This window comes from Neopelma chrysocephalum, unplaced genomic scaffold (genome assembly GCF_003984885.1).
Source record: "Neopelma chrysocephalum unplaced genomic scaffold, ASM398488v2 Primary Assembly neopelma1_94, whole genome shotgun sequence".
Classification (NCBI taxonomy): Eukaryota; Metazoa; Chordata; class Aves; order Passeriformes; family Pipridae; genus Neopelma; species Neopelma chrysocephalum.
In genome coordinates, this window is record NW_020897756.1 from 238,260 (window position 1) to 260,950 (window position 22,691).

Consider the following 22,691-nt stretch of genomic DNA (forward strand, 5'->3'; position numbering starts at 1 on the left):
GGAGGCAGCAGGGTCTGGGGAGGCAGCAGGGTCTGGGGAGGCAGCAGACTCGCGGTTGGAGGCGCTGCACCGACGGCTGCGGCTCTCCATCCCCATCCCCATCCCTTCCCTATCCCCATCCGCATCCCCGCCCGCGCTCCCCCGGACCCGCCGCGGCCGCTCCGCGCTCCGGCGGCCCCGGCACCGCCCATGGGCGCGTCATGCGCCCGCCGCGCTGCCATGGAGACCACGGAGAACATGGATAACATGGAGAACACGGAGAACATGGACACCCCAGCCCGCCCGCCCGCCCGCCCGCCCGCAGCGGCAGGACCCGCCGGCCCCGCCACCCCCAGCGGCACCCCCGCTCCACCCCAGCCCGGGTGTCGGCAACCTCCTCAGTCCCTCTGACCGAGCGCCCCTCGTCCCTCCTCGCCTGCGGGGCCGCCGCGGGAGGGCTCACGTCAGCTCCCCGTGCCCACGGAGCGCCGCCTCCGGGCGCGGCTGCGAGCGCCAGGGGCCGCCGGGGCTCATGCAGGGCGGGCGCCCGGGCCGGCGCGGGGCTCTGGGGCGGCGGCGCGGCCGCGCTCGGCTCCCTCCACCCCGACAGCGGGGCCGCGGAGCTCCGCGCAGCCCCCGCCCCGCCGCGTCCGTCCCGCCCCGGGAAGCGCGTCCGCGGAGCGCCGGAACGGGCGGTGCCCGCGCAGGGCGGGCGGAAGTCGTGGCGGAAATCGCGCGTCGGAGCTTCCGCCGTGTGTGCGGGGCGAGGGGGCGCGGCGGGAGCGTTGTTGGCGGCGGCGGGAGGGAGCACCGAGAGCCGCAACCATGGTGAGCCCCCGCGGGGATGGGGATGGGGCGAGCCCCGCTCGGCCCCCGGCCCGCGGGTTAACCCGGCGGTCTCTTTGCAGACGGTGGGCAAGAGCAGCAAGATGCTGCAGCACATCGACTACCGCATGCGGTGCATCCTGCAGGACGGGCGCGTCTTCATCGGCACGTTCAAGGCCTTCGACAAGCACATGAACCTCATCCTCTGCGACTGCGACGAGTTCCGCAAGATCAAGTGAGCGGCGGGGGCGGCGGGCGGGGCCCCCGGTCCTGCGGAGGGGCATCTTCTGCTGGAACACTCATGCGTTCAGTCTTACTGGGCAAATCCCCGAACTATCATCGTTCAAGAGGCACCTTGCTTCAGTTCTTTCCAAATAACCAAAATATACCCCTCTGTGATGCCAGTTGCAACGGTTTAGACTCCTCTATATACTTAGTTTGAGGCATATAAAAATGTGATTTTTGTGGTGGGCTCTCCTCTCTGGAGAAGAAGCCTAGTCATAGATATTCTATGTAAATTCAAGGAGCATCGTTCTTTTTTTTTATTATTATTTCTTCTGTTTTGCAATGTTTTCTTCTCACCAGACCTAAAAATTCAAAACAGCCAGAGCGGGAAGAGAAACGAGTCCTTGGTCTTGTGTTGCTGCGAGGGGAAAACCTGGTATCCATGACGGTTGAAGGACCACCTCCAAAAGATGTAAGAATGAGCACAGAACTAAGCAAAAAGAGGAGGGATATCTGCTAAATTTGCTTCCTTGTGGGAGAATGCTACTAATGTGCTGTTCTAGCCTTCCAGATGCTGTTGTGACTAGGTCCAACAAATTTCACTGCAGGAAGCTCTAGTTCCTTTGTGGGCTTGGATGTTTAATTGGACAGAGGAGGGCTGTGGGCATCCCTAGGACCTGAGGACTTAAATTTTGATAAATCTTTCTTTTGGGGGGCCTCTCTTTTCAGACTGGAATTGCACGGGTTCCCCTTGCTGGTGCTGCCGGAGGACCTGGAGTTGGGAGAGCAGCAGGGAGGGGAGTACCAGCTGGTGCTCCCATGCCACAGGCTCCAGCAGGATTAGCTGGCCCTGTCAGAGGAGTGGGAGGACCATCCCAACAGGTGAGATACTGTGACCCATATGGCTTTTATTTTTTGGTACCAGTGTGATGTAAGAAATCCGTTACCGTGAAGTTTGAGCCTAGTGAGGCTTTTTGGTACTAGACTGCTCTAGGAACTCTCTTATATGATGAAGAAGAGGGTTGAAAAATGCAGCTTTTTGCACATAACTCAAGTGGTATCCTTTTAATTGTATTATAGGTTTGTAGCATCATTTAATACTTTAGAGGAGACTGGTGTGATTTTCTGAAGGGGAATTTCAGTGTTGCTTATATTTTAGTTATTAATACAAAGCAGATGTTGTGCTGTTTTTCTGTGAGCCTGTTTATTTATATATATTTTATTTATATATGCAGGTGATGACACCCCAGGGCCGTGGAACAGTCGCAGCTGCTGCTGCAGCAGCCACTGCCAGCATTGCAGGAGCCCCAACTCAGTACACACCAGGGCGTGGGGGTCCTCCCCCACCCATGAGCAGAGGAGCCCCTCCTCCAGGTAGGATTCACTCTGTACACTGGGGTAGCAAGGAGCTCATGTTCTGTGGCAGAATTGGTGATAAAGATGTAGTTATCCCAGTCTGATGAAGAACTGGTATTAGGGAGGATATCCTGATGTCCAGCTGGTGCCTTGAATATTCAGCTGGATTTACATGCTTTGGTTTTTCTCGGGCTTCAGGAATGATGGGACCTCCTCCGGGCATGAGGCCACCCATGGGCCCACCGATGGGAATGCCACCTGGCCGAGGTGCTCCTATGGGAATGCCCCCACCAGGAATGAGACCACCACCCCCAGGAATGAGAGGTGAGTGCAGGTTATCCTGCCTAGAAACTATAAGAAGCTGTAAGATGTTTGAAGGGTGATGCATTCCAATGTCTCCCTAGCTCTGCTAGTTGACAGTAAGTGCTTTGGCGCCAAAAAAAAAGGGGTCCTAAGGCTACACTGGGCACAGGGAAAATGTCTTTTTTAGTTTAGCCTTGCTGCTTCTTTCCTCTTCAACTCTTTCCTTTATTCCCAGGACCCCCTCCACCCGGCATGCGTCCACCAAGACCGTGAGATTAGTCTGTGATGTACCTTTGAACTGTGAGAAGACCCAAGTAAGGGGATACATCGAGCAGTACCACCTCTCAAACCTTTGTAATGTATATTTTATATTTACTGCTTGTCAACGTTGCCCTTTTTAATAAAGTTGGAAAACCCAATACTTGGAGTCACTGTTGTACTGCTCTGTTTATTTCAGGAGTGTAGCTGTTATTTTTTATTGGTGCACTATGGTCATCCCAGGAGAGCAGGTTTGAGGCAAAAAGCTCAATTTGTATAGACAGCTCAGAAACAAACAGTTGGTCTGTGTTCCTTATAGGAATTAAACCATAACAATGAAATTTACCAAGGCTGATGGGAAAAAAAAAAGGTTGGGACAGTGGAGATGGTAAAAATTCCAAGAAAGATTTAACATTTCAATGAAATTAAACATGGCCTACTGATCAGAATGGTCCCTGCTTTATTCACAATGAACCTGGGTTAAGAATAGTGATTTATGATGTTTTGCATAAAGGCTGCAGTAAACCTGTTTGGTCTTTATAGGAGGATCTGCATTCCTTCTAGTAAAAAGAAAAAACCAAAAAACAGGATGACCAAACCTATCATTATATACAATAAAATACACCAGCCCCCATTCTGGTTATAGTCTTCCATTTTGCCTCAGCTTACAGCTGCTTTCATTGGGAGTCAGGAGGAAGCTGCCCACTCTGCCCACCTTGGACATAATAATTCCTTCAGACAGCAGCCTCTTGGAGATTTGTTGTAATTTCTGTGACTGGCACCTCCAAAGCCATCTTTGTAACAGCCTGAAAAGCTTTTTTTTCCTATTACAGGAATAGCCTCTCAACAACAGAAATCCTTTTCAGCTCTATTAATGAATTGAGATCACAGAAGTATATGAACAAAGCATTATTCAGTTTTTGCCCTAAAGACAACTTGACTTACATGAAGTAAAAGTCTGATAGAAAGATGTAACAGGTCCCAGCTCTCAGGTGCTCTAGCTGTGCTATAAAACAGAGTAAACCTCCTAAAAGAAAAATAATTCTTTATTGCATGGGCTGCTACAGATGTTTTCACAAAGGGTCTTCAACCAAGTATTGGCAAACATCCAAAAGCTATTCCAGAGGTTGAAGAAAAACTTCAACTTTACTGAAGTTGTCTCCTTGCAGCACAAACAAATCGAGGCTCTGTACAGAGCATGTCTGAAATTACCTGTCTGGTAACTGCCAACAGTTCTTACTTCCTCTTGTACCTGAAAGAGAAGATAATTGAAATGACATTCCACTCCAGCCCAACTCTGTGACAGATGAGGAGCAGCACTGAATATTTTCTAGATGAAGTATTTTCCCAAGTAGAAGCCAAAATGTGCTATTAAAGGCAGTGTCCTTGGTTGCCCCCAGACCTGCAGCAGAAGGGTAAGGTACTGTAGAACCAACAAACCTTTTAGCAAGGGCCTTTAAGCAATCACAAGAAGAAGAAAAAAGAAAGCAGGGGAAAAAAAACCCAAATTTGAGTAAGAAAGTAAAGGGAGCTATACCTGGACTTGGATTTGAAGTTTCCTCCTTTCCTGCGCTGGGCAGTACCCAGACGTTTTCGATCCTCAAACGAAGGGCTTTTGAGAGTGAGGGGAAGGAGGAGAGGTAAGACAGTAAGAATTATATCGAGCACAGTACTTCTCAAAAGAACCCTGCCCACCTTTCCCCCAGTATCAGTCAAGGTATCCCTGAGGAAGTCCAGAGATGCAAAAATCTCATCTACTAAAGTCTGGACTAAGGTAGTACTGCTAAGACCTTACCCGGCACGGTACTGCTTCAGAGCCTTCCTGCTCGTGTTGGTCAGCTCTTCATCAAACACAGACACTTTTTTCTTCTTCTTGGGACCTAACAGAGACAATATTCAGAACCATGGTTGTAAATAGAAGGCCACAGCATCATCCCAGTCCTCTTGACCACAACAAGTAGCCTAACCATCAGGAAGAGCAATGACTGCTCTCTGCAAATGTGCACCCTGGCCAGCACTGGTGGCCATTCCTTCAAAGAGCAGTGCTTCCCTCTATACAAACTAGTTTAATTTACCTATTTCTAGCAAAGTAAGTGACATAAGGTAAGTTAGCTGTAAAACAAGTCTCTACCTGCTGGTACTGCTGCTGGTTCCTCTTCTGGCAAAGCTCTGGCTCTCTTTGCTCGGCGATTCCTCTTGGCCAGACGCTCAGCATACATTTGAGATTTCAAGATTTCAAACTGTGACCTTTCCTCTGGCTGAAAGATGTTAAGATGCAAGTTTGCAGTGATGTGAGGTTCTGCTAAGGGAGAACTCTGACAGTCCACCCAGGGTCCCATTTGTCCATAAATGTACTCACAGTCATTTGGGCTTTTTTCTGTGTGTCCTGCATAAATTTCTTCCTTTTCTTTTTCCCCCGTAATGCTAGGTCAAATTCCTGCAGGGCTTTAGCCACTGGAGAGAGAAAGAGAAACAGAATAAAGAACCTCCTAAAGCAGAGAGCAGAGGCCAGTTGCAGCTACAGAATTAAACATGGCAGCAGTGTCATGACTCACATTTCTCCTTCTTCCTCTCTTCACGGGTCTGGAACCAGCTCCGCTCCAAACTCTCACCTTCAGTCTCTTTTTTTCCTGTCTCCAGCTGCTTCTTTGCCTTATTGATCTGAGATAATTCAGGAAAGAAGTGAGCTCACAGGGGATAAAAAATACTTGTCTCTTTCCCTTCTAAAGTAGGCAGGTTAAATACATTTAGGGTAACCTCACTATGGACTATATCTACACTAGAAACTAAAAAAAAATTTCCTAAAAAAAAAGCTTACCTGGGCTTCTGACTGCTGCATCTCACGTTCCTCACGCTCCAAGCACAGAACTGCATAGATATCTTTCTCTAGATTCTCAATCTTCTCTCGAAATTTTAATATGACATCTGAAAGCAATACCGTGTGAACATCAGAGGCGGCTCACGTCAAGTCCCTCTTGTTTTTCAGCACCTCTTTCAGTGTTGCCCTGTCCCATGATATTCCCTGGGCACTGCTCTCCCGCTTTTTACCTCAGTGAGGTGTGTACCTTGGGGGAGAATTCTGGCCTTCACTGCTGTTTTAGCAGTCTTGACAATATCCTTCAGCATCTTGCGCTCCTCCTCACCCACAAGTGAGACTGAACGCCCAGCCTTGCCTGCTCTGGCCGTCCGACCCACACGATGGACATAGTGTTTGGTGGTGTTGGGCATGGTAAAATTGATAACCTGTAACAGAAATGGTGTTAGGAGGGAAACAACATTAGAGGCATCATTAAAAACCTCAGCACTGCAAATACTCACTGTTTTAACACCTTCAATATCAAGTCCACGTGCAGCCACATCTGTAGCTACCAGGATATCAATCTGCTCATCCTTAAAGCGCCTGAGCAGAGAAAGCAAAGGCATTAGCAATGCAAGTAGCAATCTGCTTCTGCCCTAAAACTTCCAACTTTGATCTTCTTTTTAGCCTAGGATTGCCAACTAAGCCTGCTAATACCTGAGTGATTCCAGCCGCTGTGCCTGAGAGAGGTTCCCGTGCAGCTCCCCGACCCGCAGCCCCATCAGTCCCAGCAGGATGTGCATACGGTGAGCCTGCTTCTTGGTCTGGGTGAACAGCATCACGTGATCCCGGAATGTTCTTGTCAGGAGAGCTAAAAGAAAGTGCTCTCAGAATCCTGCTTCGTAGTCACTCAGTGATTCCAGCCTGTCTTTGCCCATTGCTAACCTGTTACAATGGCCTCACGGTCCCCCTCTCGGTTGGGTCTGATCCGGATGAATTCCTGCCGCAGGAAAGGCGCCACATCCGTGTTGCTGTTCACAAAAATTCGGACGGGATTTTTCAGGGAAACAGAAGCCAAATCCTTCACCTACAAAAACAGGTTAAGGACAAAAAAGTCCACGTGATTTCTGGTAAAAGACCAGGCAAACTCCCATTCAACTTCTTGCCTTGATACGTTTCTCTGCAGCTTGTCTTACCTCCTCTGTCATTGTGGCAGAGAAAAGCATTGTCTGACGGTGGTGTGAGCACAACCTGATTATTTCCTTCATCTGTTCCTCAAAGTACTCATCCAGCATCCTACACAGGAGAAAAACAGCAAGGTTGAGGCAGCTTTACTGGTCGTAGGTAAGAAACATTACTTAAGGCAGGGCAACAAAGACAGCCCTACAGCCTGGGAAAAGGGAAGGAGAAAACTGCCATGTTTTCCCTGCTGTCCTGCTGACCCTACCTGTCCGCTTCATCCAAAATCAGCACCTCAACACTGCTCAGGTGGAAAGAAGGGCAGTTGTGGAGATGATCAATCAGTCGCCCAGGAGTGGCAATAAGAATGTCTGGCCCAGAGCGCAGAGCTGCTTCCTGAGTCTTCACATCCAGGCCACCTGAAAGAGAGTGAACACGGACTGCTGACCCCCCGAGCAGCTGCAGCAGAGTACAGGGATGCAAATGGCCTAAGGAATGGGAAACAGCTCAGATTAAACCACATTCACACATAGAAGTGACCCCACATCTTCTTTCTCAGACACCAACAAACAAGTACAGCACAACATTGGAAATTAAGATGTTAAACCACAACATATCTATTAGAAGCATAATAACTGTACAGCCTCCAGTTTCACAACACGGAATTCCCAGTTCCCTATAGTGGTTTACAGTGAGCTGTACAGTTCACATAAACAACTTAATACTCACCTACTGCAAGGCAAGTTGTGACACTGCTGAACTGTGCCAGCTGTTTTGTGACAGAGTGCACCTGAATACCCAGTTCTCGTGTTGGCACAAGAACCAAAACACGTGTTATGGGAGCCTGACGAGGTTTGTAAATCAGGCGCTCAAGGACAGGCAAGATGAAGGCAGCTGTTTTACCTAAGGAAAAAAAATTAAAAAGAATTACCAATTATTGTGAATAGCTGATTCTCCACAGTTCTGGTGCCCTGCTCAAGCCCCTACCTGTCCCAGTGGCAGCACAGGCACAAATATCCTTTCCCAGAAGACCCACTGGGATACAAGCCTTCTGAATTGGGGTTGGTTGCTTGAAACCGAGAGCTGTGATTGCCTACAAAGGAGATACAGCAATTAAATTCTGTCTCTGGTATGGCCACACCTGGAGTACTGTGTCCAACCCTGGGCTCCTGAGTACAAGAGACACAGACATGCTGGAGAGAGAGACCAGCAAAAGGGCCACGAAGATTATGAAGGGCCTGGGAGCACCTCACACACAGGGAAAGGCTGACAGAGCTGGGACTGTTCAGCCTGAAGAAGAGAAGACTTGTCAATGTATATAAATACCTGACAGGAGGGTGGAAAGAGCATGAAACCAGGCTCTTTTCAGTGGTGCCCAGGGACAGGACCAGAGGCAATGGGCACAAACTCAACAAAGAAGGTTTCCTTTGAGCAGTAAGAATTACTTTTCCCCATGAGGGTGACTGAGCCCTGGCACAGGGGGCCCAGAGAGGTTGTACAGTCTCCATCCTCGGAGAAATTCAAAGCCATCTGGACACGTTCCTGGGCAGCAGCTCTGGGTGGCCCTGCTTGAGCAGGGGCTTGGACAAGATGACCTCAGCCATTCTGTGATAAGTCTAGCTCGAGGCAGTGTTGACACATTGCAAATCAAATAACAGTTTCCATTAATTTGTAACAACGGCTCCTAAAAGACTATCACATGAGCTCCCATATAATTTCCTTTTCAAAGTGGTTGCAAGAAGAGGAATTTGAAAGTTCTAATTGGTGGAGGAAAGGCTGTACAACTGTCTTCAGAGTAATGTATATAAGAAATAAATTAGGTAAATACCTTTAGCAAAGGCCGTGAAAGATTCATGTCCTGGAATGACAAGTTATCATCATATTGAGAGGCATCTTCAAAAAAGCTCTCTGCTTCCTAGAAACAGGAACAACAACAAAACTGAAACAACACAGGCAGCAACACAACATGTTATCAAAGGGCTCTGGGCTGGTTTTTTAGCTACAGTTTGTTAACCAGAGCAAATTCCTCCACAAGAAATGCTGGAGGAATTTTACTACTGTCCAACACTTACCACTTGTCCCTTTTTTGATTTTCTCCGTTCCTTCACTTTGACCTTATCTGCAAAGGAAGAGAAATGTGACAGAGATTAAAAAGCACACCTAAACACATAACAAGATATTGTGACTATCTTAACCTCATACATTTTGCTCTGAGCTATTGAGGGAGAAGCCTCAGAAACAAGTAGAGGCATGCAGTGGAGTAAAAATGCCAAGTAAACTATCCTTCCTAAGGAACGAGTTCAATTAAAGTACTATGGCTACCATTCTAATTAGGCTTGATTAAAATCATAAAGAATGTTGCATAAGGAAGACAACAATATATAAAAGGTTCTTGCCCACTCCCAGCAAGGCTTCACTACAGACTTTTCTCCAGTGAGCCAACAGTCTGTCAGATTCTTGCTCCTGAGCATCTCTCTGTGTACTGCTAATACCTGCTTTTGTGAAGATACTTTCATCATCCAGTGAATACTCAGACTCCACATCTTCGTCATCCCTGCTAAAGTCCTCACATTCCCCCTTCGTGGTTTGATTATCCTCAGCCTCTGCATCTTCATCTCTCACTTTTGCTTGTTTAGCTTCCCTTTCCTAAAAAAAGATTTAAAAATAGAAAAGCTTTCAAAATAAAGGGTAAAAAAGGAACTTCAATTCTTTGTGAGCTTGTATTCGTTGTTACAGAATCCGGGAATAATTTAGGTTGGAAATGACCTCTGAGATCATTGAGTTCAAACTATGACTGAACACCAACATGGCAACCAGACCATGGCATTAAGTGCCATGTCCAGTCTTTTCTTAAATACTTCCAGGGATGGTGACTTGTTATTACAAGCCCATTCACAGATCCATGGTTTTGCCTAACTTCAATTATTAATAATTCTGCATCCTTATCAGTTCAGCAACACATCACGTGTGGCTGCAAACCCAGCCAAGGTGATGAGCTGCACCTCGAGCCCTGTGCCTCAGGATGCTTTTGGAGGGAAGGAATGGCCAAACACATACCAGTCTTTTCAGTAATGAGAAAGACCCTGACCTGGAGCTTCCTTTTCTGTCTCACTTTCTCAATCTTCTCATCCAGCGTCGTAGCTGCTCTCTAGGCAGAAAATCACAGAGCCGAGCTGTAGGAGGAGCCCTGGAGAGCACTGGGCGCTGTGGCCCCTGGCACTGCCGGTGCCCCGGCACTGCAACCAGCTCCATCCCGGCTCCCCAGCGCTCACCTTGCCGCGGAGCTGCCGCAGCGCCGCCGCCCAGGCGTCCTCCCCGCCGGCCTCCGCCTCCCCGAACACGAACGCGGCGCTGAAGTCCCCGCTCCTGTGGCCCCGCCGCCTGGGGCCCGGCGCCCGGCACAGCTCCTGCGGGAACACCCGTGAGCCACGAGCCGGCCAGGCCGCACCGCGCCCGCGCCCCGAGCCCGCCCGGCCCCACCTCCTCATCCGCGGAGTCGTCAGACTCGGGCTCCTCGGGCACCGCGTCCCCCTCGGCGATGGTGCCCACCAGGCCCAGGCTCTCCAGCGTGGCCATGGCCGTGCCCCGGAGCGCCGCGGGACACGCGTGCGCGGGGCCGGGCCGGGCCGGGCTTGGGGCCGGGCTTGAGGGCCTGGGCCGGGCTCAGGGGCCGGGCTTAGGGGCGGGAGGGCAGAGATGGGAAGAGAGTAGAAGGGCAGAGCCGGGAAAGAAAAACGAAACTGGCGGCGCTGGGCGCGGCCGTGGGTAGCGGGGGGCGGGCTGCCTTTCCCTTCTCCTTCTTTCTCCTTTCCCTCTCCTTCCCGCGGGAGAGGCGCTGTGTCGGGGGCCGGTGACGAGCGATACGGGGCGGGGGCTCTGCCCGGCGAGGCCGGGAGCGGGGCGGGACTTGCGGGGAACTGGAAAGTGAAACTTTGCGGGGAGCTGGGAAGGGAAGCTCCCTGGGCGTCGGGGCAGTTCCCGGGCTGGTCGGGGAGCGCAGCACAGCACTGCCCGTGTGCGGGGGGCAGGAGCGCCACGGCCCCACTGCCTTGGGCTCGGAGAGCTGGAGCGGACCCCCGAGCGGTCCCTGGGCCGGGCGATGGAGGGTCCTGGGCAGGAGCCTTCACCTCGGCGGCCCCAAGGTGGGGCGACAGGTGAGGGTCGCTCAGGGCAGGAGGGGTGGTGCTGGTACAGGGGGATCCGCTGCTCCCCTCCTGCGTTCGGCGAAATCTTCCAAATTTCTAAGTCTTCTAAATGCTAAATTTCAGCATTTCCTTGTTCGCCTCTGGAGCCCGTTTGGGGAAGTGATGTGGCGATGTGTTGTGGCAACCTCTTGCTAATTGTTTCTGTTACCGTTCGGTGCTTCCCTGAGCATTCTTTGGGGAGCCTGGCGAAGGATCTATGGGCTGTGCTTCCCACTGCTCCCAGAAGCTGGACTTTGTCTGGAAGCTCCATGTTTTAAATGTACTATATACAGTCAGTTCAAGTCAGCTTCCTCTGTCATTATTTCAGTGATAACTAACTCCTGAGGAAATGCTGTCCTGTGCAGGAATCTTCATCTTAGACCCTTCTTAATTCTGCTTTCAGTTCTCTCAAAACAGTTTTGTTTCTTAGTGTCTTCATAGCTCAAGTGAACTCTATGCACGGCACTGTCTTTAGCAGTTAGAAAAAAGGGTACAAAGGAGACAACAATTTGAAAGTCTGTGTGCAAATATAATAGTAGCTTTTTAACTTTATGTTAAATGTTCAAAGTATGCTGACTCTCAGGTCAATATGCTCGTGCATCTGTGTTGGGAGGCAGGTTGATGTGGTTGATTGATAATTAAGCAGTGTCTTTTTTTTTCTTTTTTTAAGGGCGTGCATTTGATGGGAACACTGGCTTTATAAGAATAGGCAGAGACAGAACAAATAATGTAGCAGGCCAGGCAGCTCAGTTAGGGGAAAGCTCCCAAGACAGTAATTATAATCCTCTTTGTGGGCAAAGAGAGGAGAGATTTGGTGTTTGGACTTCAAGGGTTCCTCAATCAAACAAGGATCCAATCAAAATAAGAATCCAAGGTAAACAGGCCAACAGTGAAGCCACAGGATTTGGGACTAGACAGGAGAATGAGGGAAGGAGAAAGAGATATCAACTTGGACAAGCACATGAGAAGACCAGAGGACCCTGGAATGAGCACGAAAGTCATGGCAGGGGAAGGAGGTATCAAGACGGACAAGCACATGAGAGGGCCAGGGGACCTTGGAATGAGCAAGAAAATGAAGGCAGAGGAAAGAGGTATCAAGGTGGACAAGCTCAGGAAGGAGCTAGAGGGCTGAGGAATGCATGGGAAAATGAAGGTAGCAGAAGGAGGATGCAACCTCGTGAGAATCCTCATCTCTCCCAGAATGCTACCCCAGGTGGTGCCCACCTCAGTGGGCAGCCTCGGCAAGCCAAAAGAATTGGCTATAAGTTCCTGGAAAGTCTCCTTGAGAAAGACCCCTCGGAAGTTGTCATCACGCTTGCTTCCCATTCGGGTTTGAAGGAACTTCTTTCCCAAACAGCCATGAAACCCAGTTTCCTTCAGCTCATTTGCCAGGTGCTTCGAAAAGCATGCAGTTCCCGAATGGATAGACAGAGTATCCAACAGCTTCTTGGAGTGGTGAAGGAGTCCAACTTTCTCAAGGTCTGTCTGCCACAGTATGTGTCTGACATGGTAACAGAAGCACTTCCTTTTGTACAGCGCGAGTACCCTGTGCATATTAGCAACATCATTTCGCTTCTTCAGGACCTGATCAGTATTTTCCCAGCCAGCTCTGTGCAGAAAGTCTCCATTCTCTTGACAGTCTTGCCAGCATCCATAAATGCCTTGAGAGCTTCTGGTGTGGACATCACCGAAGAGACAGAGAAGAACCTCAATAAAGTCCAGATGCTCATGCAGCATCTGCAGGAGAAGAAACGTGAAGGCACACTGAGGGCTGATAACTGTACCTTTATGCAGCCTCAGATTGATGGTCAAGAAGAAAACTATCGTACCATAGCCATTTATCCAACGCATAATGAGGTACATGGTAAAGAGAAACCCTTCCTACGTCCCAATATTGTTTCTGGAAGATACGAGAGCACCAGCATTTATCTTGACACCCATTTTCGGCTTTTGAGAGAAGACTTTGTAAGGCCTTTAAGGGAAGGTATCCTGGAGCTTTTGCACAGCTTTGAGGACAGACGTTTGAGACACAAAAAATTTGATGATATCAGGATCTATTTTGACACACACATTATTGCCCCACGTTGTGCCTCGACTGGTATTGTGTACAAGGCCCAGTTTGACATAAAACCATTGAAGTTTGTACAGTGGCAGAATTCTAAACGATTGCTATATGGATCCCTGGTCTGCATGTCCAAAGATCGCTTTGAAACATTCCTTTTTGCTACTATTTCTAACCGTGATGCTGCAGAACTTGCCAATGGGATTGTGGAGCTCTGTTTTGATGCACAGAGCCAGGCACTGCTGGCAGAGATTCAGCCCTCAGACTCCTTCCTCATGGTAGAAACAACTGCCTACTTCGAGGCCTATCGGCATGTGTTAGAAGGGTTGCAGGAAATGCAGGAAGAAGATGTCCCATTCCAGAAGTACATTGTGGAATGTGATGCACAGGTGAAGAAACCAGCATACCTGACAGCGGATACTGCCTACAACTTGGCACCCTTGGTGGAGACATCAGATAAAGAGATGTGCCCTAATAGTTTGAAAAGTGTCCACATTCTAGATCCCAAGCAGTGGCTTTCAATGGAAGCCTTGAGATTAGATGATTCTCAGATGCAGGCGTTGAATCTTGCACTCACCAAGGAGCTGGCTATTATTCAAGGACCTCCTGGGACTGGTGAGAAATATTTGCTTAAAGTCTCTGTAATTTAAGGCATTCTCCTTGATTCCTCCATTTAGGAAGATTAACTTCAGAGAAAGCCATCTGTACTGTCTCCAAAGCTTTAGTCCTGTGCCTAATCAATATTTGAGTGGCCCAGTTAGTGTGAGCTGTGGAGACAGGTAATATCCTCAAATACTATATCTGATCTTGCTCATTGCCCATCTGGATGCAAGTAGACCCCAATTGCACTGTTGGTTCTGCCTGTGTAATGGGGTGAAAAAAATTTTCAATCCCCTTTGAGAACATGGTACCTCTTGCTGTGCAGCCCTCTATTTTTCTTCACAGCATGTTAGAGCATTGGGGGTGTTCAGCCATGAACCCATATGTGAATAAAGTATTACAAGATTACCTGTAATTCTTTTAAATGGTACCTGAATTCGACAAGCACCAGTGCTTGCATTCCACTAGCGTGTGGATGTTTCATGTGCAGCCAAATGTCATGTATGAAGCCGTTTTTAGAGCGGGCTGGGGGATGCAGTGGTAGAGAAAACCCCGTGTTCAGATCTGGTGTATTATCCAAAAGACAACACTCTTGCAGCTACAGCCTTGCTCAGCTACAGACTGGAAAGTCAGTGTCATGCTGCTTTCTTTACATTTTGTAAGCTAGTTACTCCTGAGGTCATTCCTCTTGGTACAGACCAGATTGGCAGCCTAGAAGGGAGTCTTGTATCTATTTTTGATGATTTCTGTGTTTCAAGGGGTAGATTACCCTTTTCTGATTCTGAACTTGTTCTGCAGGGAAGACTTACGTGGGTTTGAAGATCGTTCAGGCTCTTTTGACTAATGAGGCTGTGTGGCAAAGAACCTTCCAGAAGAGTCCCATCCTTATAGTCTGCTACACTAATCACGCACTGGATCAGTTCTTAGAAGGTAAGAGTACCTGCAAATAGGATGGAGGGTCGGGTAGAATCATAGAGTGGCTTGGGTTGGAAGGACCTTAAAGATCATCTAGTTCCAATCCTCCTGCCATGGGCAGGTCCATTAGATCAGGTTGCTCCAAGTTCCAACCAGCCTGGCCTTGAACACCTTGAGGGATGGGGCATCCACAGCTTCTCTGGGCAACCTGCTATTAGAACCTATAATTGGAAATTATGCTACAGCTCTTAGTCTGTCCATCTTATGGCACGATAACCTGCCTGTTTGCTTTGGTTATTTTTTTGTGATCATTGAGTTTTTTCATGACCTCATTGATACAAAGTAAAAAACCACTCGGACCAATCCATTGTAGCATTTGCAGTCAGGAGGTGTTTTCTCTGTCTCTTGTGCTGCTGCAGGAAACAGAGCTTGCCCTTTTAAGTACTAATATTTCTCTTTCATTCACAGGAATATACTCATTCCAAACAGGTGGGATAGTGCGTGTTGGGGGCAGGAGTAGCAGTGAGATCCTGCAGCAATTCACCTTGAAGGAGCTGAGGAAGCACCGTGACTTCAGATACGACTTGCCAGGGCACCTCCACAGAGCCCACGCGAATGTACGTGCAGGGCTCACTGGAGATGATGGGCTGGGTTGCACTGGAGGAGATAACTAAACCTCCTGCTCACCTGGGCTTTCACCCACCTTGCGCTGAAGTCGGTCTCTCAATTCTTCTGTCAGTTCCTTGTCCTGCTGTTTCTGAACTTGATGCTGCCTCCCTTCTCTTTCTTCTGCTCAGATAACCAGTGAGATGGCACGGGCTGAGCAGGAACTCCAAGAAGCAGCAGAGCAGCTGGAATGCACAACCTACGGAGTTCTGCATGAGCGCTTCCTGGTGCGCTTCATTGAGCCCCAGCACTGGGACAGTCTGAGGAAGGGTCTGGTAAGAGAGGTCCCTTTCTTCTGAGTCAAGCAGTCCTAGTGTATGCTTCCTGTCCTTTCTGCTAATGAGTCTGAGGTTCCCCAAGCACTCATCCTTTTAGCTTCACTTGGCTCACTAGGAAAGTGAGGGAGTGAATAGCAAGCTGTGCCAAATGACAGTAGTCTAGACCAGGCAGGGCAAGCAGGGGCTTTGAATTTTTCTCCTTTAAACAGCAGAGATTCTAAGTGATCTTTATCAGCATACAAATACAAGTGTCTATGTGAAAGTCGCTTAAACTGAAGGGGAGAAGGGGTGCTTTTTCTGGAGATCTGGGGCTGCTTGGCCTTTGAAGGGTCTCTCAGGGCTACTTGTCCTAGTTGCCTGCTGCAAGGTGCTGCTTTGGCATCATCCTAAGACTCTGAAGTGCAATAGGCCTGGCTGACTTGACTTTCCTTATATTAGGATGACAAGGAGTTTTACTACAGTGGTTCACAGCACTCAGTGATTCTGGAGTGGCTGGGCCTTGGTGTATCTGTCTTTACCCAGAATGCTGAAGAGAATATATGGGCTGAAAATCCAGGTAAAAACCAAAACAAACTAAACACCAAAAAGACACCCACCCCACCCCCATCCTCTCTACAGGTGTGTTTTCCTAAGCAATGCATGTGTGCCAGAAAAGAGACACTGCTCCTTAACAGGCACAGAACAATTTGTTACTGTAAGGGAGTGGAAAGAAGATTAACCCTAATTTCCACATAGTGACTGCTGCACTGTGACTCTGCTAGAGTGGCTGTGGCTTACTGCATGTGACTGGTGATTCTCACAGATGGTCAGCAGGAGAGAGAGGAGGAGTGGGAAGGTGCAGCAGAAGAGGAGGAGCTTTTGGAGATCCCAGAGATGGCTGATCTGATTGAAGCTGAGAGAATGATTGAGGATGAGAAGGCAGCAAAGCCTCGGAGGAGGAGGGAGGAGGAAGATCACAGAGCTGTTCACAGACTAGCCAGTGTGATGTTGGCTATGAAGCTGGAGGACCAGGAAGAAGGAACACCTCAACCACTACAGGAGACCATGCAGTGGGAGGTAACTGCCTGCGTTAGCATGTTCTGGCTCTGCTTGACTGTGTAAAGAATAACATGGGGAGGCTAATACAGAAGAATCTTTGTGCTGTAACTGCTTATTTTTTTCTGCAGATGACTGCTGGCCAGAGGAGGAAAATTAAACAGAAGATGAAGGCTGAGCTACGTAAACAGAATGCAATGGCAGAGTCAGAGGCCAAGGCTATTCAGGATCTGTGGCAACTTGACCTGAACTCCCGCTGGAGGCTTTACAGGTGACAAAGCTATTTTGCAGGGTCTGTCAGGCAAGTGTTTCCTAGGATCATTCCAGTTTGCAAACTCTCTGTCAAGCCACAATGTTTCTGTCCACATCTGTTCAGCTCCTTGTCTGAACATGCTTGTTCTTACTTTCCCTGTACTGCATGGGCAGTGATGTCATCCCCTCTGCATGTGTGTGCGTGTTCAGGACTAAGTACAGATAGTAATAACCTGTTGCCCAAAAGACATGGGGGAAGTTTTGAACTGCATCCACTCAGAAGTTCTGGATCTCCATCCTGTTTTCCTTGCTCTGTGTGATAATGGCTCTTTCTTCTCAGGCTTTGGCTGCAGACTTACCAGCGTTACATTCGACAGAGTATTCTGCACTATGAACTGCAGTTTCAGGCGGCAGCAGAAAGGCTGAAAGAACTGAAGCTTCAGGAAGATCTCTGCATTCTCAAGGGCGCCAAAATCGTGGGGATGACAACTACAGGTGCACAGCAGTTGGGAAGCAAACCAGTATTGCACTGCTTCCAGTAATGTTGCCAAAAGATTAGTATCATGTGCTGCTTCACTGCCTGGGTCAGATGCGTTAGGCCTTTGCAAATGTGGCTGTTGTGAGAGTTGTCAGTTAGTGGCATGAGCAGTTTCTGTGCACTCTTGCACTCCCCTCATCTCAAGCAGCATTATTCTAATAGAAATGCACCACTTGTCCCTGAGTAAGGCACAGCTAATATCTGCACTGCTATCCCCACAGCACCCTCTGGTGATGATAGTGTTAAGGTCATTGTAGTATGTCCCTTTGGAGAGACAATTTAAGGTTTATTTATGTGTGTAGATCAATGCATTGAGTGTATCTTATGTCTGAAGAAAGCACTGAAAAAGGGTCAAGGCAGGCATAGGACTGATCCCCACCTGCCTTCACTTCGTATCAAAGCCATCCCTGGTGTGGTGCTGTTTTAGAATTTAAAAAGCTGAGTCCTGAAAATGAGGAATCTTGGGAAGAATCCAGTCTTTTCTGGGACGCAGCCTATTCCCCTCCCTGAAAACTCTTGCATATAATTATATTCTACTACTGTTTGTCTTTGCTTAGGTGCTGCCAAATACCGACAGATCTTGCAAAAAATAGAGCCACGAATTGTCATTGTAGAAGAGGCAGCAGAGGTGCTTGAGGCTCATACCATTACTACTCTGAGTAAAGCTTGCCAGCACCTCATCCTCATTGGAGATCACCAGCAGGTAACTTTCATGACTAATGCCTCTAACTGCTGTGCAAATGAACTACAACCTTTTAACCAAACACCATGTGGGAAAGGTTGCCAAGACTTGTTGCTCCCCAGTTTCCACAGATATCACAGGTCCTGTCTCCTGTAGTTTTGGAGTAGAGCTCCTGTGGGATTGGTCTTTTAGTATAACTGATACAAGTTTATATGTGCTTCAATTGTGACTGTATCTAACTTTGATATTTAGCACTTCTGCAAGAATCCAGTTTCTGGATTCCCCCCCCCACCAGTGGGGGACCAATGACAGAAAATGAGATAAGTAAAAAAATTGTACTAACACATAGGAAAAGTGCTTAAAGATGGACCTCCTATCCCTTCTCTTTCAGTTGCAGCCTAGTGCAAATGTATATGACCTGGCCAAGAACTTCAATCTGGAAATCTCTCTCTTTGAACGGCTGATCAAAGTGGATTTCCCCTTTGTCTGTCTGAAATACCAAGTAAGGAAGAGCTGTAAAAAAACTCCATTGCATTTGCATTTATGTCGTTTTAAGTTTGTAATACACTTAAGTTTATATTTCTGTTCTAAGAGAAGCCTAAAAGAAAAGAATGTACTATTTAATTTCTGAGAAGAATGGTAGGAGCTGTCAAACTGCCACAACCAGTGTTCCAGTATATTTCCAATTGTTCATGTTGTCCACAGCATTGTAGTTTCCATATGTTTTGGTGCAAAGAGAATGGCTTATTGTGGCATCTGAAACCTCCAGAACTTTGGAGAGTGACAGCACAATTCTTTTCAGGCTGCTTCCTGATATTTATAGCCAAATTTCTATAATCATCCTTGTTGGGGCCTGGAGAAGTTAATTCTACCACCATCAGTCCTGTATTAAAACTACCTAGAAGTATTAACCTAGTAGTGGTTAGGGTGAAGTGCTGGCTTTTGTTATCTATAATAAGTGTTCTTAGATTTGGCCTGAAAGCAGCACTCTTGTACAACAACCTTACCAAGTGATTGTCTTGAAATGTTCTGCTACTGCTGCTCCTGAAGGCGATGGTGGTATCAGCAATGGGGTAGGGGAGAGCAGGGACTGGGAAGTGCTCCCTTCTTGCCTGTTACTGCAAAGTCATCCTTGTGTTGTATTCAGCCACAGTCTATGCAGTGGAACAACAGAATATTGCCAGTGAAATATGGTGCTCCTTCCTCAAGACTGATAAAGCTGCTTTGTGTTTCAGCACCGCATGCGTCCTGAAATTGCCCAACTCATCAGTCCTCATATATACCAGGAGCTGGAGAACCATCCCTCTGTCCTGAAATATGAGAACATAAAAGTGAGTTTTCAGAAATCCAAGCAATTGCTTTTGTCCCCTGCTACAGGCTAAAGGAGTTTATGTAAAATACAGTGCCCAAGGATTTCCAATTCTTTGCTCAAATTCACTTATTGAAATTTATATCCAAATCAAGGAAATGTGTGATATAGAATCAGGTAAGGAATTTGTAGTTCTTCTGGGATTAGTGATGGTGGATGCTGGAAATGGATCCAGTACTGACAACTTTAAAAGAAAAAGAGTGAACAAAAGAATTGTAGGAGATTGAAAGCTACATATGCACAATATGTGAAACTGCAACGTAAAATAGGTGACTTGATTATTGGAACCCTCCTTCCTTGGGTTCTCTGGCCATTTTACCAATAAACAACATGTGCAAACAGGATGTATTCAGCTTACAAATATAAACTAATCACTTATTGTCTAACATGCACAATAAATTATTTAGTTAAACATATTAAAAAGCCAAATAAACCCCACTCCAAAATCCAACCAAACAAAAACCCAACAAACAACAAAAATACCACCTAAAACACACAACAACTTAGGAGACCACAAATTTTACCCCATTTCTCCTATAAGAAGCTGTTCTGGAGAATCTTGTGGTTCCATCTGGAAACAGCCTAGGGGGACAGAAGCTAGAATTCTCTTTGACATCCTTTCTCTTGTTTCAGGGCGTCTCATCTAACCTTTTCTTTGTGGAACATGACTTTCCTGAGCAAGAGATCCAGGAAGGGAAAAGCCACCAGAACCCACACGAGGCCCAGTTTGTAGTGGAACTGTGCAAATACTTCTTGTACCAGGATTATCAACCTTCTCAGATCACCATTCTCACTACTTACACTGGACAGCTTTTCTGTCTGCGTAAGCTCATGCCAGCAAAGATCTTTAAAGGTGTAAAGGTTCATGTAGTAGATAAATACCAGGGGGAGGAGAATGATATTATTTTGCTGTCACTGGTGCGGAGCAACAAAGAGGAGAGAATTGGGTTCTTGCAGATTCCTAATCGGGTATGTGTAGCATTATCCAGAGCTAAGAAAGGGCTGTATTGTATTGGAAACATGAGAATGCTTGGCAAGGTTCCTCTCTGGAGCAAGATCATTCACACCCTTCGGGAGAAGGGTCACATTGGCCACTCACTGATGCTTTGCTGTCAAAACCACCCCGAAACCAAGACACTGGTATCTACAGCTGCAGACTTCAGCCAAGTCCCAGAAGGAGGCTGTAATCGTCCCTGTGAGTTTAGATTGAATTGTGGACATGTTTGCACAAGGGCATGTCACCCCTATGACATGGACCACAAAGAGTTCCGGTGTCTGAAGCCTTGTCAAAAGGTGCTTTGTGCAGATGGGCACCGCTGTCCACAGCTGTGTTATGTGCCCTGTGGGCGATGTCTCGTGAAGGTAAAGAAAACTATTTCTAAGTGTGGCCACAGGCAGATGGTGCCCTGCTCTACTCCAGAGAGTGAATTTATATGCCAAGAAGATTGCCAGAAAATGTTGAACTGTGGACACAAATGCAGCAATTTCTGTGGGCAGGAATGCACGAACCAGTGTCCTGAGCGGGTCACAGCCACACTGAAATGTGGCCACAAGCAGCCAGTTGAATGCTGGATCGCTAAGAGGGAAGAGAGGCAACCTGAGATGGCTGTGAAATGTTCTGCTAAGTGTTCTGTCACACTGGCATGTGGTCATGCATGTTCAGGTTCCTGTGACACTTGCTTTGGAGGAAGATTTCATAAGGCATGTAACAAGACATGCAAGCGCATCTTGGTCTGCTCTCACCAGTGTCAGGAGCCCTGTACTACAGAATGCCCTCCCTGTCAGCTGAAATGTGAGAACTACTGTGTTCACAGTAAGTGTAACAAGAAATGTGGTGAAAACTGTGTTCCTTGTGCTGAGCCATGTGAGTGGCAGTGCCAGCACTACCAGTGTACCAACCTTTGCTTTGAGCCGTGCAACAGGCCTCGCTGCAATGTGCCATGTCCTAAGCTGCTGCGCTGTGGTCATCGCTGTGCTGGATTTTGTGGAGAGCCCTGCCCAAAGAAGTGCCTTGTTTGTGACCACGAGGAACTCACTCAGATCTTTTTTGGCTTTGAGGACGACCCAGATGCTCGATTTGTACAGCTCGAAGACTGCGGCCATATCTTTGAGTCCCAAGGCCTTGACCATTATATGGATGAAGATGATGATGCGGTCAAGCTGAAGGTATGCCCTTTGTGTCAAAAACCCATCAGAAAGAATCTGAGATATGGCACCAGGGTGAAAAGGCGGGTGGATGAGATAGAACGGGTGAAACAGAAAATTCATGGCTCAGTACAGGAAATTGAGTCTAGCAGACAAAGACTGAAGGCTGCACTGGCAAGGAGTGCTGTTCTGAAGAGTAATCTAGCGGAGAAGTACCTTATGCTGAAAGGTATGCTGGAAGCTTCTGATCTGTCCACAAAGAGAGTTGGATTAATTGAGAACCAGCTTAACTTCTACGAACGTATAGCAGACCTAACAGCTTCTATGAGCAAAATTGCTGAGAGCGAGAAGCAAGGGGTGAGAATGCGCCTCGGTGAAGTCCAGTCGTGGCTGGATAAGCAACGCATCAGTTTTACAGAACAGGAGCTCTCTGACCTGCAGTCTGAGATCCAGAGACTGACTTATTTGCTGAACCTCTTGGCAAGGTGCAACCTTCCAAGCAGGACGATCTCCCCAGTGCTGGCGGCAAAGATCGCCAGTGCACGTGAGATCCTGGAAGGGACAAAGAAATTCACAGAGAAGGATGAGGCTGCAGTGAAGGCTCACATGAAGAACATCAGCAGTGCCTTGCCTGTGTCAGGCCTGGGGATTTCTGAAGCTGAGCGGGTGGAGATTGTCAAAGCTGTTGGCTGTCCCCGTGGCCACTGGTTCAAGTGCAAAAATGGACATATCTACGTGATTACGGAGTGTGGGGGGGCAATGGAGAAGAGTAAGTGCCCTGAGTGCCATGAAGTCATCGGGGGCACAAACCACGCCCTGGACAGCAGCAACAGGCTGGCCTCTGAGATGGACGGGGCGACCCACGCAGCCTGGTCCGACGTAGCCAACAACATGCTCAACTTCGAGGAACTCCGCCGGCTGATGTAGAGGGGCGTGAGCCCCCGTTCCTATCACAGCCACGCACACCCCGGCACACCCCGCTGCCTCCGCGCTTCCTCCCTCACTAATAAACTGCTTCGATGCAACCTGGGTCGGTCCTTGTC

At 48.0% G+C, this 22,691-nt stretch overlaps 4 protein-coding genes across 10 annotated transcripts in view; 2 read left to right on the forward strand and 2 right to left on the reverse strand.

The window, feature by feature from the left end:
* ELMO2 (engulfment and cell motility 2) overlaps positions 1 to 648 on the reverse strand; it is an 18,565-nt gene extending 17,917 nt beyond the window's left edge. Inside the window, exon 1 of one of the 5 annotated variants that reach the window (XM_027693811.1) lies at positions 416 to 526. The gene's annotated coding sequence lies outside the window, so the exon portion shown is untranslated. The other 4 variants (XM_027693808.1, XM_027693807.1, XM_027693812.1 and 1 more) reach the window with 4 other exon arrangements.
* A 42-nt stretch (positions 649 to 690) lies between these two features.
* On the forward strand, positions 691 to 3,123 carry SNRPB (small nuclear ribonucleoprotein polypeptides B and B1). Its single transcript, XM_027693819.1, has 7 exons — positions 691 to 807; positions 888 to 1,039; positions 1,390 to 1,501; positions 1,759 to 1,911; positions 2,265 to 2,403; positions 2,584 to 2,709; positions 2,924 to 3,123. Exons 1-7 carry the CDS (start codon positions 805 to 807, stop codon positions 2,959 to 2,961), a joined length of 723 nt encoding a protein of 240 aa, XP_027549620.1. The 5' UTR covers positions 691 to 804; the 3' UTR covers positions 2,962 to 3,123.
* Positions 3,124 to 3,804: 681 nt separating this feature from the next.
* DDX27 (DEAD-box helicase 27) lies at positions 3,805 to 10,539 on the reverse strand. 3 transcript variants are annotated; one of them, XM_027693818.1, is made up of 21 exons: positions 10,403 to 10,539; positions 10,195 to 10,329; positions 10,011 to 10,070; positions 9,415 to 9,568; positions 8,995 to 9,041; positions 8,751 to 8,837; positions 7,910 to 8,015; positions 7,652 to 7,825; positions 7,191 to 7,341; positions 6,940 to 7,039; positions 6,689 to 6,830; positions 6,461 to 6,614; positions 6,265 to 6,346; positions 6,012 to 6,189; positions 5,765 to 5,871; positions 5,502 to 5,607; positions 5,306 to 5,400; positions 5,078 to 5,204; positions 4,742 to 4,826; positions 4,484 to 4,558; positions 3,805 to 4,198 (listed from the first exon to the last, which is right to left on the reverse strand). In XM_027693818.1, the coding sequence occupies exons 1-21, from the start codon at positions 10,496 to 10,498 to the stop codon at positions 4,183 to 4,185; spliced, it is 2,277 nt and encodes a 758-aa protein (XP_027549619.1). In that variant the 5' UTR covers positions 10,499 to 10,539; the 3' UTR covers positions 3,805 to 4,182. The 3 variants fall into 3 exon arrangements, with proteins under 3 accessions (XP_027549619.1, XP_027549618.1, XP_027549617.1); XM_027693817.1 differs by having other exon boundaries at positions 3,805 to 4,071; positions 4,158 to 4,198; positions 6,012 to 6,346; XM_027693816.1 differs by having other exon boundaries at positions 6,012 to 6,346.
* Positions 10,540 to 10,810: 271 nt separating this feature from the next.
* On the forward strand, positions 10,811 to 22,666 carry ZNFX1 (zinc finger NFX1-type containing 1). The gene is made up of 13 exons (XM_027693815.1): positions 10,811 to 11,076; positions 11,777 to 13,783; positions 14,567 to 14,698; positions 15,152 to 15,300; positions 15,481 to 15,624; positions 16,066 to 16,183; positions 16,430 to 16,683; positions 16,794 to 16,933; positions 17,255 to 17,409; positions 18,010 to 18,155; positions 18,526 to 18,636; positions 19,370 to 19,465; positions 20,137 to 22,666. Exons 1-13 carry the CDS (start codon positions 11,022 to 11,024, stop codon positions 22,573 to 22,575), a joined length of 5,946 nt encoding a protein of 1,981 aa, XP_027549616.1. The 5' UTR covers positions 10,811 to 11,021; the 3' UTR covers positions 22,576 to 22,666.
* Positions 22,667 to 22,691: the final 25 nt, after the last annotated feature.